We start from the raw sequence: 15519 nt of genomic DNA on the forward strand, positions 1-15519 counted from the left end.
ACACACACACACACACGCGCACACACACACACGTATATATGTACACATACACGTGCACTTCACACACACATACGCACATACTTATATGCTTACACATCCATGTGCCCATTTGCACCCATGCACGTACACATACACACACATGGATAACTCACGCAGAGTACCACATCACCACGCTGCACAAAAAAGAAGCTTTGTGCATACAATACTTAAAACGGGAAGACTTCAGTGAGTTAAGTTTTAGAGAGGGCATAGCATGAAGGCTCATCTGCTGCTGACGTGACGAGTATGGAGGGAGACTGTGTGACGCTACACCTGTCCACAGGTGCCTACCTGGGGACAGGTATAGGAAATTGGCCTCCAGCTACAAACGCGTAATGCATCGCATCTGTTCCTTGTTTTTAACGTTGTGGCAATTAGTGTTTTGTTAAATTATATAAAGCCACCTGCTTGCCACGTACATTCACTAAACAGTCTGTCCCTCGCCATCTCCTTAAAATTAAGCCAGGTGGTGATTGTTCTATGTCCATTACAATACAATATACTATTGTACAGAAAAGTGTGGCAGAGAAGGCTTTCAGATGAATGAGTGGAAACATGTCATTGGAGTGCAGTCTGTGGATGGAGACACGGGAAGCATCACCAGATTAACACACTTCACAAATTTTGCCATAAAACATACTATACACATCCTCTTCATCACATCCACTGTGCACTATGATATTTCAATGATGACTTTGCATTGGTGCGTCCCATTGTGCTGTGCGCTTGACCGCGTGAACCAACGGTATTGCCAGCAGCCATACCACCACGCACTCTGCTCCTGCCGACTGGCTGAAGCTAAGCAAGTGTGGGCTTGGTTATTACTTGGATGGGAGACCACCAGGGAATACTGATTTGCTGCTGGAAGTGGTGTTGGTGGGCCAGCAGGGGGCAGTCTTCCCTCTGGTCAAATAAACCCCACTGTCCCAGTGCAGTGACGGGGACACTGTGCTGTAGGAGATGCCGTCTTTCGGATGAGACATTAAACCGAGGTCCTAACTCACTGTGTTGGACACTATTTGCAAAGAGTAGGGGGTTCCCCGGTGTCCTGGCTAAAATCCCAGATCTGGCTCTCGCAAAAACTTGCCACCTAATCATCCCCTGATTTAATTGGCTAAAAAATGTTCTCTCCCTCCAGTGGAGCTGCTCAGTGGCCAACAATAGAGGATTGTGGTTGTACCGGACCGCTCCAAGGTGTGAATGTGTATGAGTGTGAAGCAGGGCGTTGCTGCAAAAGAGCATCCGTGCTCAGCGAACCCACCCTGGGCAAATAAAGGTTAAATAAATAAAAAAATATTGAGTGGAAATAGGAACCTGAAGTGACAGCCGTGGTCCCCTCTCCTTTCCTCCTGTCCCCTCCCCTTTCACAGGTGAGTGGCAAGGGCTCTCTCTGGTGCGTGGACCCCAAGTACCGGCCCAACCTGCTGCAGGCCCTGAAGAAGCAGCACCTGCCCACCGGCCAGGCCTTCGGCACGCCCCCTTCCTCCCCGCTCAGGTGAGTGCCTCCTCTCCCCCCCCTCACCCCCTTCCCCTGTCACTCCAAGGGATGCTGAGGTGCTGGGACACTGCTAAAGGCTGCTGTTTGACTGTCCTACAGCAGTCACTGCTGTGATAGTCCTGTCTTAACCACTGGACTGCACTAGGGTACACTTTTACTCTCCCCGCTCACCCTTGCTTCACAGAGCTCTCTCGCTCTCTGTCCATTTTACATAACACAGCATAACATAATGACAAGAACAGGCCATTCAGACCAACAATGCTTGCCATTTTCTTACCACTAAAGTGTACCTAGTGCTCAGGTTACGCACAAACTAGATTGTATCTAGCACCATATCAATCCTGCCTGGTCTTGAAATCCCCCAGAGTTTCTGCCTCTACTACATGACCTGGCAAGCTATTCCATGCAGTGACTACTCTGTGTTAAAAAAAATACTTCCTAATGTCTGTGTGGAATTAATCTATTGCTAATTTCCATTCATGATTTGTGTCTCTCTCTCTGTTATTTTTCCCTTCCCTCAGTTTTCTCCCTCTTTCCCTGCATCTATCTCTTGCCCTCTCTTTCTCTTCTTTTCTCTCCCTTTTTTTCCTCATTCAAATTCAGAGGCTATATTTGTCATGTTTTTGCATCCTAAAAAAATGTGTTTAATCACATCACCGTCAGACTTGGCGGTGACACAGAATACGAATGGTGAAAAAGTAGAACGTGAAGCCGGTCAACAGTTGTGGAAGTTTTAACAGAAAGAATATGTAGTTTACTGACATGCACTTTATGCATCTCTCCCTTGCAGTGCCTCCTCACCTCCGCACCACCTCCTCCTGCGTGACCAGTGCTGCTCTGCGAAAGGTAACCTTTCCTCCGTTCGCCTGCTAAAAGACTCTTGAAATGACTGTAGCTGCCTCCGTGCCATCAGGTCATCCAGCACTGTAGGGTTCCTGTCTTCATTACCGATAGAATTTTGTCTTTTTCTCTCGATTAGTAAATCCCAGCCATGTTTGCTTATCTGTTTCATCACTGCAATGTCCTCCCGTCAGTCACCGAGAGAGCACGGACAGGCGCGCACTCCCGCTATTTGTTCTCACTGTGTGGTTTGCCGGCTGAGCCGTGCAGTCGCTGCGCCAGATGCGTACCTTCCGCTCACAGTATAAGGAGACAGACTGTGGTCACCCGGTTGAACCGGGTTCTGTTCTGTCGCGTGAGGCAGGGACAGTCCAACCGAGCGAAACCTTCCTCGCCTGAGGGATGCTACGGCCAGTCACGCGCTGCCCCACGGGGCCGTTGGCCGCGGTCTGCGCCGCCGCAGTCAGGAACCGATTCCAGTCTGCTGGGCCTGGCCAAACGACAAGGCCCCCTGCCGTACCTCATTTCCCTAGGCTCGTTTGTGGAAACCCCTGTATGAGGGTCCTTTATTTACATGCTGGTTGAGGGGCGGTGTAGGTGCCCGTGCAGTACCTCTCTGACTCGGCTGTTTCGTTACCTTGGTGACCGAAGCCTGGGTGCTGTGTAGGGGAGTGATGAGTGTTCACTCTTTTCTCCCTCCCTTTTTGCGTTCCTCGGTGTATTTTCCTTGCACTTGTACATAATTGAGTTTCACACGTACACAGACCTTAACTCACACATGAGCGTACATTCATGTGCTCACACGTATCCTCACACTTGCCCTTGAACACACACACACACACACACAAAGGTGCCTGCCCAAATTTGCTCACATTACATTACATTTACGTACACGCTTTTGTACAATAAGTGCATACCGAAGGTCATTGGAGGTCAAGTTCATACCAAAGGTCAACTACAAAACACAGTTCCGTTAAGGTACAATACTCATTTTGTACAGTTATTCATAGCCATGAACACATTTAAGTCCAGTTATCACAGTAGACATTACTCTGACCTAAACTATGCCAAGTCAGACTAGGAGGCATGACAAGCTACAACATCAAACGCACCTGTTCATGCTCACACACGCACGCACGTACACACACATGCACTGGGTCATACCTCGCTATATGATTCATGTTCTGCCCTCTTTTAGAGTCTGACATCGATGCTGCCACTGCCATGATGCTCTTAAACTCTGCCCCCGAGCACCACCCTGAACCATGTAAGACACGGCATCCACCCTTCTCTCCCTCCTCTCTAGTTCCCTCCCTCTGTCTTCCCTGCTTTCACATCTTTCACATGTCCTTCAGCTGTTCTCTTTTCTTTCTCTTCTCAATCTTTCCCTTTTCCATCCTTTCTTCCTTTGCTGTCGGCTCATGGCCTCCTCCCTTTTTAACTCTCATTCTCAATGTTCATCAAAATTTTGATTTTTGTTTCATTGATAAATCATAACACAGTTTTGATTTCAGTGTGTTTCATTGACATATCATAACACAATTTTGATTTCAGTGTGTTTCATTTACATAACAAGCATGTATTTATATTGCCAATTTGCATAGAATTGAAAATACAATATGATATTGCAGCAGTAGTATGTAAGGAAAACCGTAAGTGTAAAAGATAATATAGGAAAATAAAATAACATACAAACAAGAATAATTTAAACTTTCTATTTATTAGTTCTCAAACATAGTTAATTTTTTCTCCTTCACTCAAGTTAAATTGAATTTTGAATTGAATTTTGAAATTTTAAGCATGGATTCCAGCATGTGTGTGTGTTTAGGTGTGTGTGTGTGTGTGTGTGTGTGTGCGTGGAATTGGGTCCCCTTGTTATTCAACTGTCTCCCCTCTGTCTGATCTTTGTCATGTCTTACTATTTGGGCCTGTAACTGCTCACACACATTCACTTCAGTCCTCACTGCGTGGTGGTGTCCTCCTCTGTCTCTCCAAGGCCACTCCTTGCTTGTGATGCTGGTTGTCGCATGTTCAAACATCTCAATGTCGAGGATCTTCAGCTCGCTCAGTATTTTTCCACAACTGCATGTTCTGGAGCCCATGTCCGCACTCCTTATTGGTTCTTTAGGCAAAGCCATCCGATCAGCTGCTCATTCCCACCCCCTATTGGATAACTCTGGGGTTATGTTTCAATAAATCGTTCCATAGCGGTGGAGCGTTGTCCTGCTTTGGCTAGCCAGGCCTTCACTGTCCCACTGCTGGTCTTTCCCAGCTGCCAGCTGTCTCTCCAGCTGTCACCATTCTTTCACAGTTGTCAACCAGTCTGTTCCTGGCTGTCACTGAACATTTAGTTTTAGAATCGTTTAGTGGGCTGCCAATCAGAACCATCCATTTAGTTGCTGCCAATCAGAAGTGAGCTTGACGTAAATGTCCATTACGGAACAGACATGCCATCACACCTCTGCAGTTTGTTCAGAAATGATACTTTACATCAAAAAGTTTTTTATTATCGCTATATTTATACTTAAGTGTTCATTGTTTTTATGGATACTTATGTGATACCACAGGGTCTTTCATTCACAGTGCATTCCTATCTGGGAGGCTGTGATTTTTCGTCTGTTTTACGAAACAGTATGAACAGCGTGAAAATATAGTCTAACTACTATTGACTTCCATATGTTACACTGGTCAAAAGTTTGCTCTCATACTAATAAAGCCATGAAACCTGCCTTTGGCAAAAAAAGCAAAATATTTCCCTTTGGGACCTTTAGATTCTAGTTTTCATTTGTAATTAAATATTTTTTTTAAGAAAAAGAAAAAATGATATTGTATATCATTAGCCAACAAAGACAATTTGTTCATCATCTGCGCTTGACGAATATACATATTTTCCAGGCGCCTTATCACAGTCTCTGTGAGAGTCCTCTTCACCCGGATATGGGCACACCCAGTCCACAGACCATGTGCTGAGGTGATAAAGTGAGCAAAGCTGAACTGGGCAGCAGTGATTTGACAGTGGACCTTAGAGATTTGCTAAAAAGGAGAATCGAATGAGGGAGATGGTGTAGTGTTAATGGCACAAGCTTCTCTGGTTAGAATATGTATCCCTCTCTTCAACTCCCCAGGTCACGCACGATGTGTGGAAGTGTAAGATGGCATACTGCTTAAAATGAGCATCATCATTTCTCTTGTCCGGGAATATTTATGACAAGAACTGAAAAGCCTATGCTCTCCCTCCGAACAGCTTGCTTGAGTCAATGGTCCTTCCAATTATACTAATTACACAGGACACAAATCTCAGCTGTGTCTTAATGCACCTATGCTATTTTGTGATTATTAATCATAACCGTACTAGATCATAATTGTGGTTATTTGCCTGAACAACTGTCCTGACCAGGCCTGGTTTGATTTAATGTTGATATTCTGTGTTCTTGAATTTGCATTGACGATGAGCATATTGCGTTCCTAAACTGATCCTTTTTGCTCTTCTTTTCTTCCTCTTTGTTTCTCACCTTCCTCTGAGTCCATGTTCTTCTATTTTTTTCTAATTTTCCACTCTGTCTCTGCTCATCCTCTCTTCCAGTCCTCCTGCCTCTCTCTCAAAGACCGGGGAAACATATTGAAAAGGGAAGGAGACTAAGCTACTTTGAGCTCATCAAAAACCATGAAGGAATATATCCCTGTGGTGTGTTTGCCACCAAATTACATAATAATTCAGTTCAAAAACTTTGTCAACAGTGCAATTTTGACTGTACATTTACAATAATATTATTATATACAATACAATAATATTGTAAATGTATATAATTATTTCAGCTTTTCATTTGGCCCAGACGGTTTTTGTATGAGATGGAGAATGCTTACGTATCTTAAATGTTTACTGAAGTTTGTGACAACCTACAGCCATTAGGGTGGCCGAAATAGGGAGAATTATGGGTTTGTGGTTTGAAACAAAAAAGACAGAAACAAACAAAACACTTCATGTAACTCCCAAAATAAAAAAAATGGAACAGCTGAAGACTGAACAAAATGGACTGAATGATTGCACAATGCCACCCTTTGGTCAGTGCATTTAGTGTTCATATGTCACATTGCATGCAGCACTATTACCAATACTGATAAACTAATGTCAGATAATTTGACTGTATGGTACTAAAACTACTTCTAATATAACTTCTTTTTGAAAGTGCTGTACGACACGAGCTTCTTTCACTGATGTCATGCTTATTCAACATATCTTACAGTTATCACCCTTTTCTTTTCTCTTATTTGTTCGTTCCTTTGGCAGATGGTTCCATCACAAGTGGGCTGCACTATTCTAATTAATGTAAAGTAAATGGCGAGTGGTAATATAAATAGTAATGCTCTCTCTCACTCAGATGGTCGGGATGGCCCTATAGATCTCTCCCAGAGGGACCTGGTGGTGGTAAGCAGGGACCCGAAACAGGACCATAACTACAGCAGCGTACCCCAGCAGCACCGGCCGCCCCGCTCCAGGTCCTCGTCCCTGTCCTCCCTGGACGAGGGCTCGGGACGCGCGCCCCGCAAGACGCACCGCGCCGGCAGCGAGGGTTTCCACAGCAACGAGGACTCCGACCCTAGCCCCGACCTCGGCCCCGGCGCCGGGGGGGAGGCGGCAAAGGCGGGGCCCGGCCAGAGAGGCGCCCGGGGCCGCCCGGGCCGGCGCGCGAAGCCGACGCCCCCTGGTCGCGGCCACGCCCACACCTCGGTGGAGGTCCCGAGGAAGAGGGCGTGGCTGGAGGCCAAGGCCGAGGTGGACGAGGAACTGAAGGAGGCGGCGGGGTCCCTCCTGCACCTGGCCGGGATCCGCACCTGCCTGGAGGCTTCCAAACGCACAGCCAGAAGCAAAAAACTCTCCAGGAAGTGAAGAGATGACCCTTGACCTCTGATCCCTGCATCTTGGCTTCCTTCTCCTCTGTTTTTGTGACTCATCCCATTTTCCACACAACCTTTTCCCTGCACGGGGGGAAAATCCCCTTCATCCAACAGAAATAGCAATATAATCATTGACAAAGGAGAAATTAAGCCATATTGTGACTTTTTTGACTTATAAAATAAAATGAATTCATACATTTTATAAAACACCCCACAGAAATTAGCTACCAACAACACCCGTTGGATCTACAAATGGGTGCAATTTGTGGGATTGTAGAAAAAAGGGTCACCAAAAAATGTTCACACGAAGACTTGCATGCTTCCAGCTCACAAAAGCGAAGATGAGCATGGACATTTCTGATGAATTCCTGGCTAGCCTGTGCCACAGCGTGGTTTCCTTAAAACTTCAAAAAAGAAAAGAATGAAGATGCCACTGCTTGTTTTGGATTAAAGACTAAGACTTTGTTTCCCTGAATATGATACAAAGAGAAATGCAATAATTGTTGTTTAAAAACAAACATGTTATTTTATTTTTGTAATGCTGTTTTCGTATTGTGTCTTTTTGAGGGTTTCTCTGTTGGGCAAGGATGCTTGGATACCAGGGGGTGTGTCTGACCACACCTCTGCACCCCTGATTGGTTCAGACTTCTGTCCGTTCTGTGTCAGTTGCCCTGGAGGTTCCGGAATCCTGCCCTGTGGCAGGAGATCTGTGTGTAGGGCCACAACTGGGCTCGCAGAAAGGCCAAAACACAAGGTCCCGCTGATCTTGGTGCTTGGTCACCGCGATGAAAATCCAGTCAGCACCCCGAGACTTCCCTCTTCCTCCTTATCCTCACGTTCCTCTTCTTGCTATCAATGTTATTGTCATGAAATAATTAGGTTCCTTATAGTATTTTTTCCACTTTCTCCAGGCCATGTGTGATCTTCTGGAAAAAAGAAAAAAAAATTACTGCCCTTGGTTGTTTCCATGTGTTCAAATGGGGGGGGGGGGGGGCATGGCATTAAGCGATAGGTGTGAGCATTCCAACATGAACGGGAATGGTGGGGGGTTGCCCAATGAAGCACCAATTTAAACATCACCGTTTCTGCTGTCTTTAACGCATGAGCTTAGGCAAGCATTGGTGGGCTATCTTGCTTTTTTTTGCTCAGAGGTGGCACTTTTGGGGAACGGTTTTGCCGGAAGGGTGTAAAAAATGGAATCTGGGAATGCTGAGTGTGCATGTATGTGTGTGTGCGCGTGTGTGTTTGTGTATTCCAGGGTGTAGTGGGTTAAAGAGGACTGGTTCCGCAGGAGACTCTGAGAGGAATAGTTTACAAACAACAAAACAACAGTTTACCCTGAACTCCATTAGCTGTAGGGCAGTTATACCTGGAGAGTTTCCTCCGACCTACCTTAGCTGTAGGTCAGTTGTACCTGAAGTGTGTCCACTGACCCACGTTAGCTTCAGGTCAGTTATACCTGAAGAGTTTCTTCTCATTCACTTTTCCACTTGTAAACATACTTTTTTCTTTCCCCTCTGCTGGTCCTCTTTTGACCTTACAGTCCTTTGTGGTTCATTTTAATCTTGTTGGCTGTTTAGGATTTTTTTTGTTTGTTGAAAAACTCATGTTAACAAAAGTGTTACAGTCCTTGTTATTTCTTTGTATTGGGCATGTCCAGTGAGTGATATGCTTTTCATATGTTCACCTGGTGGTGGAGGGTGGAGCTATGGCAGGGGCTTTGAGAGGGGTGGGGGTGGGGATGGGGTTGTTGGGGCCATGGAGACAGTCTCAGACAGTCTCATGATATGCGTTTGCAACTCTAGGAGTCTGCTCACCCACCCTGCATTGTCATCAAACTGAGAATTTCCTGTTTTTGGGAGGAAGTGAGACACAATGAGAAACCCTAAACAAAACTGCAAAAGAAAAAAAGCAGCACTGACAGAGAGCTGGAAAAAAAATGTAATTGGTATTCATTGTGAGTGGGGATCATGTGCCAGAAATACAGGAAGTGACAATGAGCTGGTCAGGGTTCCTATGGCAACTTCCTAAATTTTGTTATTGTGGTTTTAGACCCCAGGGATATTGATGCTGAGGACAGGGAGTACATTTCTGTGTTTTTCTTTGACAGGGTGTTTGCATTGAGACTGAAGTTCACATTTAAGTGAACCAGTCCTGATGGTGTCAGGACAACCTGGACACCCCTCTTCCAGTGCATGATGGTTTGATCCTTCACGCAGGGCCTCTTGTGTCATTGGCTATGGGCAGTAATCTATTCCTGGAAATTGGTCTTGTGAATTCACCCGAATAGAGGTCAACATATTTTATGTGGATTTCATTCACGTTTGTGAGTGTGTAAAACACTGCCATCGCAAAGTGTGTGTGTGTTTGTGCTCACAAAACACTGTTGTCACAAAAACAAGTTTTCTTCATTTGTACGAGCTGAAAAAACGCAAATGAAATAGAAAAGGCAACATTCCCAAATGGGCATCACCATACAGACAGGGAGGTAGAGGGGTGGCTCCATTGAGGATTGTGTGCTGCCAGCACCAGTAAACCCTGTACAGCAGTCCCCTGAGGTGGCATGGTGGTCAGAAGAAATCCACAGGTCCTGTTTCAGCATAAGTAATTTTTTTTTACTTTATCGCAGGAGAGCGAGATCCCAAGCCGGTGTACTGCCATCCCCTTTGTGGGTCTACTCCCAGAGCTATCCCACAGTTCCGTGCAGCAGTTGCTCCCACGGAAACCTGTGATCTAGCATCTATTGAATTAACTCATTACCCTAATTCACAATGTGCATGCACTGTGGTTGGTACCACAGAAAGCTCTGTCTGCTCACAATGGAATGTACCAACTCTGTTCAGGGTGGACAATAGGTTTTGGGAAGCGTGTGGGGGAGGTTCTGAGGACAGTGTGTGAAAGTTATTTCCAGAGCCCCCAAGTGTTTGTCCAATCAGGGCAGTCCAGGAAACCTGGGCCATTGATAATATTGACATACGTGGGCTGCCTGGGTGATATATAGTGAAAGGGTTGGTTTATTATTTCATGCCTGTTACTGAACATCGATGAGAGTTTCAAAACAATATTATTATGACAATTTTTTGTTTGTTTATCTAATGTAAAGCTGCCAATCCAGTGAGTGTTCGCATCAGTTGTCTGCCATGTCTGTTAGACAGACACAACCTTTGGTTTTTGTATGCTAACCTGTGTTAATAAAATGTTTATAAAGTTTATTTTCGCCAAAGATATGCAATTGCATTATATATGGTGTTACTGAATAATAATAAAAAAAAATCTTTGTTTTATGATACTTGTGAGGAAATTTTATTTGTTTTTGTAGATGATTTTGCTTGTGCATGTACAAGTTTCTTTGTTAATATGCATGTATGCGTGTGTGTGTGTGTGTGTGTGTGTGTGTGTCTTGCAGGAATTTCATGTCATCTATCTTCTTCTGTGTCTTATACCCTCAATGTGTGATTGTGCTTGCATAAATGTATGTGTACACAGGAGGAGACTGCATCTATCTACTGTAAGTAAATTGTCTCATGACTGTGGTCTTTTGAGGTTTCTATACACTCTCCAAAACTGAAATGTCTGTCCACCTGGAGTCGCCCTGAGGCTGTATTGGTGAGAAACAGTGCCATCTTCTGTCTGTCTCAAGACAGTGCATTTCACAGATGGGTGGGAACGCTTGGAAAAGTAACTGATTGCATTGATGAGAGACCCTGACAGTGGGTGGAACTTTCCTGGGCTTTAAATCACTAACTTGTAGACCCCTTTTATGGAATTACAAAAGGGGTCCCTCAAGGTTCCATTCTGGGTTCAGTATTTAATGGTTGTATCACCAACCATTCTTGAGCCTGAAATAATTCCAGGTGTAATATCCATTGATGTGGATGGTGCAAGTCTTTACTTTGCTGAGCCCCTAACCCCTGCCCTAGCCTTCCAAGGGCTCCAGTATGTTTTTTTTTTTTAACTATTCGGCCTGCTCTCCCTGAACTTCATCTAGTCCCCAGTGCAGGCAAAACTAAACTCCTGATGCCTCTCCTATTTCTGATAACTTTGAAGTGAACTATTTCAGTTCAAACTGCATAGAACGTTTCTTATTAGGGTTTCCTGGGGATCTGGCTGGAGGAAAAGCTTAGTTTTACAATTCATATTGGAAAAACTACAAAAAAGTTGAGAATTAAGCTAAGCCTTTTGTGTTAGAAGAAAAAAAAAAAACATTGGCATTCATTTTGAGACCAAGTGAAGACTTGTGGCAACTACATTTTCATCTATTCTGCTATGACACACTTTGCATGCACATGTTCTTCACTGCTTTACACACCCTTGATGGATGCATATTTAAAAAGTGCACTACATTCCATTACATGTACTTTATCATTAAACCACTGTCCTTTAAATGAATGGTCTGGACTAACACACTAAACTGAACTATCTACTGATATTCTAAGGCTGTATTTGGACTGGTTATTTTTACTGCAGTTATCTGTTCAATGGGAGTTACTGTAAGTATGACCTTTGCTCCGATTATACGTTTCATAATGCTTTTTAAAGTTCCTCAGCCCATCTTTTGTTTACACAGAGACGTGTGCACACACAAACTCACATGCGCAAACACATTCGTCTGTCAATATGATGGTGATGACAAGACGTTTTCTTTTACGTTTCCTTATTGACATAGTGAAGGTGTGATACGTCTGTAAATGGCTGATGAGGTCAATCAAGGCACACTGGATGGGATGTAGAGGTGGAGGAATCCTCCAGTGGAGGAAATTGGTCCAGCATTATTGCCTTTTCATCATGGCATTCTGGATTCCGTTTGACTATGAGGTGATTGCTCCCTCCTTTTTCAGGTTGTACCAGGGGGTGTGATTCTGTACAAGTCAGTGGTGTATTGGCGCATACACTCACCGGTCACTTAGGGGCGACATAGCTCAGGAGGTAAGACCGATTGTCTGGCAGTCAGAGGGTTGCCGGTTCAAACCCCGCCCTGGGCATGTCGAAGTGTCCTTGAGCAATACACCTAACCCCTAACTGCTCTGGCGAATGAGAGGCATCAATTGTGAAGCGCTTTGATAAAAGCGCTATAGAAATGCAGTCCATTTACCATTTACTTCATTAGGTCCACCTGTTCAAATGCAAACTGCACCCGTTAACGCAAATATCTAATCAGCCAATCACGTGGCAGTAACTAAATGCATTTAGGCATGTAGACATGGTCAAGACTATCTGCTGAAGTTCAAACCAAGCATCAGAATGGGGAAGAAAGGTGATTTGAGTGACTTTGAACGTGGCATGGTTGTTGGTGCCAGACGGCCTGGTTTGAGTATTTCAGAAACTGCTGATCTACTGGAATTTTCACGCACAACCATGTCTAGGGTTTACAGAGAATGGTTCGGAAAAGAGAAAATATCCAGTGAGCAGCAGTTCTCTGGGCGAAAATGCCTTGTTGATGCCAGAGGTCATTGGAGAATGGCCAGACTGGCTCGAGCTGATTGAAAGGCAACAGTAACTCAAATAACCACTCGTTACAACCGAGGTATGCAAAAGAGCATCTCTGAACGCAAACCACGTCAAACCTTGAAGCAGATGGGCTACAGCAGCAGAAGACCACACCGGGTGCCACGCCTGTCACCTACTGAAGTGGCCGCTGAGTGTATATGCATACATATAGAACATATATGCTTCCTAGAAAATGCCTGAGCAATAAAAAAATGTACCATTAAGAGTTTTGTAACTGTAGTTGTGAATAAGGTTTAGCTATGAACCAATCTGTTGGTACTGAAATTGCTTGAGTGAGGCAATGTTGGAAGTGAGGTGTATGATAACAACCCACCCTGGGTCATGAAGTTTGCCCTGACTGCACAGCTGAGCCTAGGTCAGGCCTGGCTGTGTGTGAACAGTGAGAACTTTTCATTTGCTTCAACATTTATAATGGTTGTGTGTGTGTGCGTGTGTGTTCTATCTACTCTGTGTGTCCATCTCTATCATTTTTGCTAGGCAACCACAAAAAGCTACACTCTACAAATCAAATATGCCTTACTTGGTGAAATAGGTTTTTATTGATTTTCACATTTTTACACATTGGACAACACCTCTCACCCCTGCCCACCCCAGAGAGAATCTGTTCCCCCACATCAATCCAGTCCACCCCTCATATCTGACAGCAGCTGCAAAACACTCCGCCCCTCTACCCTACCCCAATACAAGTGATTAAAAAACAAGCACACACAAAAAAGAAAGAAAGAAAGAAAGAAGGGGTCACACAGTTCAGTAATGAAAAACATTCAGACAAATTTGTTGCAATATATTTAAAAAAATAATTTAAAAAAACACTTTCTGTCTTTCTATGTCACAGATCCCATTTGTTTCACTGCAGAAAGGCCAGAAGAGTTCAAAGAATCATTTATCTGAGTTATTTGTCTATATTATAGCTTCACCAGCAGGGCGCACTGTTGGACCATTTCAGCAAAAGCTGAAATTTCCCCTGTACAATCCATTACTCAGTGTGTCAACTGACAACTCAATTAAGGGGTACCACAGTGATTCCAATCTATTTTAACCACAGGAGCTCTAAACACTAACATTTAGAAGCTTCTCTTGGCAACTACTACACACATCACTGTGAAGTACCATGGGTAATATTATTGAGGGCCTCTATGGTAACTCATAATACAGTTTCACCACAGAGATTTTTTGATGAAATAATTACAGAAAGAAGATTTGGACCCATATAAGCTTAGCAATGATCCTTACTTAAGAGAGACAAACACAGAGGGCCAATTGCAGCATGCTTAGCTGGAGATGAAACCTCAGGTTTTAACCCCTAAACCACATATCTGTGAAATAAGGATTAGCTGGTCCGGTTGTAATGCTGTTCTGTGGCCTAGGGGTTACAACGTGCAGTCTAAACTACAGCTAAGCACACTGCAATTGAGCCATGGTGCTTTTTTTTTCGTCTTTTCATCTTCATCAACAATATTTTTGTGAAATATTGTTCATAAAACCTTTGTAGGAACATTTTTATTAAATATTATTGTTTTTTATCATCTTCATGCTACAACTTGCCAGCTCCCTACTGTACATTGTAAATACGTTCACTCAACTCACTTTTTTTCCTGCAGGAAAACATTTTAAAGGTATATATGTGGTCCAAAACAACCAGAACACGGTTTCATAACTTTTCAAAACTTTACATAAGAAATACAGATTACACGCCATATACAAGCTTGAATATAACCTCTTGATATTTCAACCTTCAACTTTTTATAACAACTAAACTTGTGATTGATGCTGCAGTGAATGAGACAGGATTGTGAATGCATTCTGTTTGCTAACCAATGCAGGTGTTTACAGGTGAGCCTTTCCTTCCCAATATAACCAAACAATCAAGGCCCCTTTATCTGGAAGAAATGACAGCAAAATGATTAAGGAGTCAAATCCTTCACATGTCACTGCTACTATTCCCAGTTTACTCCCTTAAAAAATAACAGTAAAAATATGTTTAAATAGTCAGACTTTGTTTCATACCGGCATGGGTAGTTTCTTATCAACAACATCCACACATAAACTTAATGTTCATTTTGTGTCAAATATATAAATAAATAGATAGATGGATAGAGAGCATGGAAATGTCCAGAAACAATTTCGCCATTTTTTCAACATTTTCAACATTTAGAATGACAAATTATGCCCCTTGAATGACACCTTCATGTCAAAACCCACCCAAGGAGAACAGCTGCTGAAGCACTGAATACTCTTCCAAATGCGGTTTGCCATCAGTGCGAGTGACGGCTTTATAGCCCACAGTTCACAAGGTACTACAGCAGCGAATGAGTGCTGATTGGTGGAGACATGTATCTGTTAACCTGTGGACACCTGATTACTGAGGTTTTTTCCACAGTAACTTGAGGAATACTATACTGGAAGTCTTAATACCTACCTCACCTCGATTGTGTGATGGTTGCTGGCCACTGTTGACCAATGACATAGCTGAGGTTATTGGGCCTATTCTGTCCCTGTGGCATGCTCCTTCACCGAATGAGCCTCAGGGGAGGCCAGCCATCTTGAATGTCCATCTGTGCTCTGCTATGTGAATGGGCAAGAGGTTACAGCAGTGATGAAAGGGTGGTGGCCTTGCCTTATGAGATAAATGATGAGAACAATGATGCAGAATAAGGGCTGGAGGATGTTTCCTCTATCACGCATGCCAACCCGCCCCCCCAACCCCCAACCCACAACCCCCAACCTTTAATGCAATG

General features: G+C 43.9%; 1 protein-coding gene across 12 annotated transcripts in view; it reads left to right on the forward strand.

The window, feature by feature from the left end:
* The window catches only part of foxn2b (forkhead box N2b), a 29797-nt gene extending 19235 nt beyond the window's left edge, over window positions 1–10562 (forward strand). For 11 of the 12 annotated variants that reach the window (XM_064321099.1, XM_064321097.1, XM_064321108.1 and 8 more), the window contains 4 exons: window positions 1410–1534; window positions 2328–2383; window positions 3576–3644; window positions 6757–10562. In XM_064321099.1, coding sequence (XP_064177169.1) covers window positions 1410–1534; window positions 2328–2383; window positions 3576–3644; window positions 6757–7265 — 759 coding nt within the window. In that variant the 3' untranslated portion in view covers window positions 7266–10562. The remainder of the gene's footprint in view (window positions 1–1409; window positions 1535–2327; window positions 2384–3575; window positions 3645–6756) is intronic. The other variant, XM_064321098.1, reaches the window with a different exon arrangement.
* Window positions 10563–15519: the final 4957 nt, after the last annotated feature.

Source organism: Anguilla rostrata, chromosome 2 (assembly GCF_018555375.3).
Source record: "Anguilla rostrata isolate EN2019 chromosome 2, ASM1855537v3, whole genome shotgun sequence".
NCBI lineage: Eukaryota > Metazoa > Chordata > Actinopteri > Anguilliformes > Anguillidae > Anguilla > Anguilla rostrata.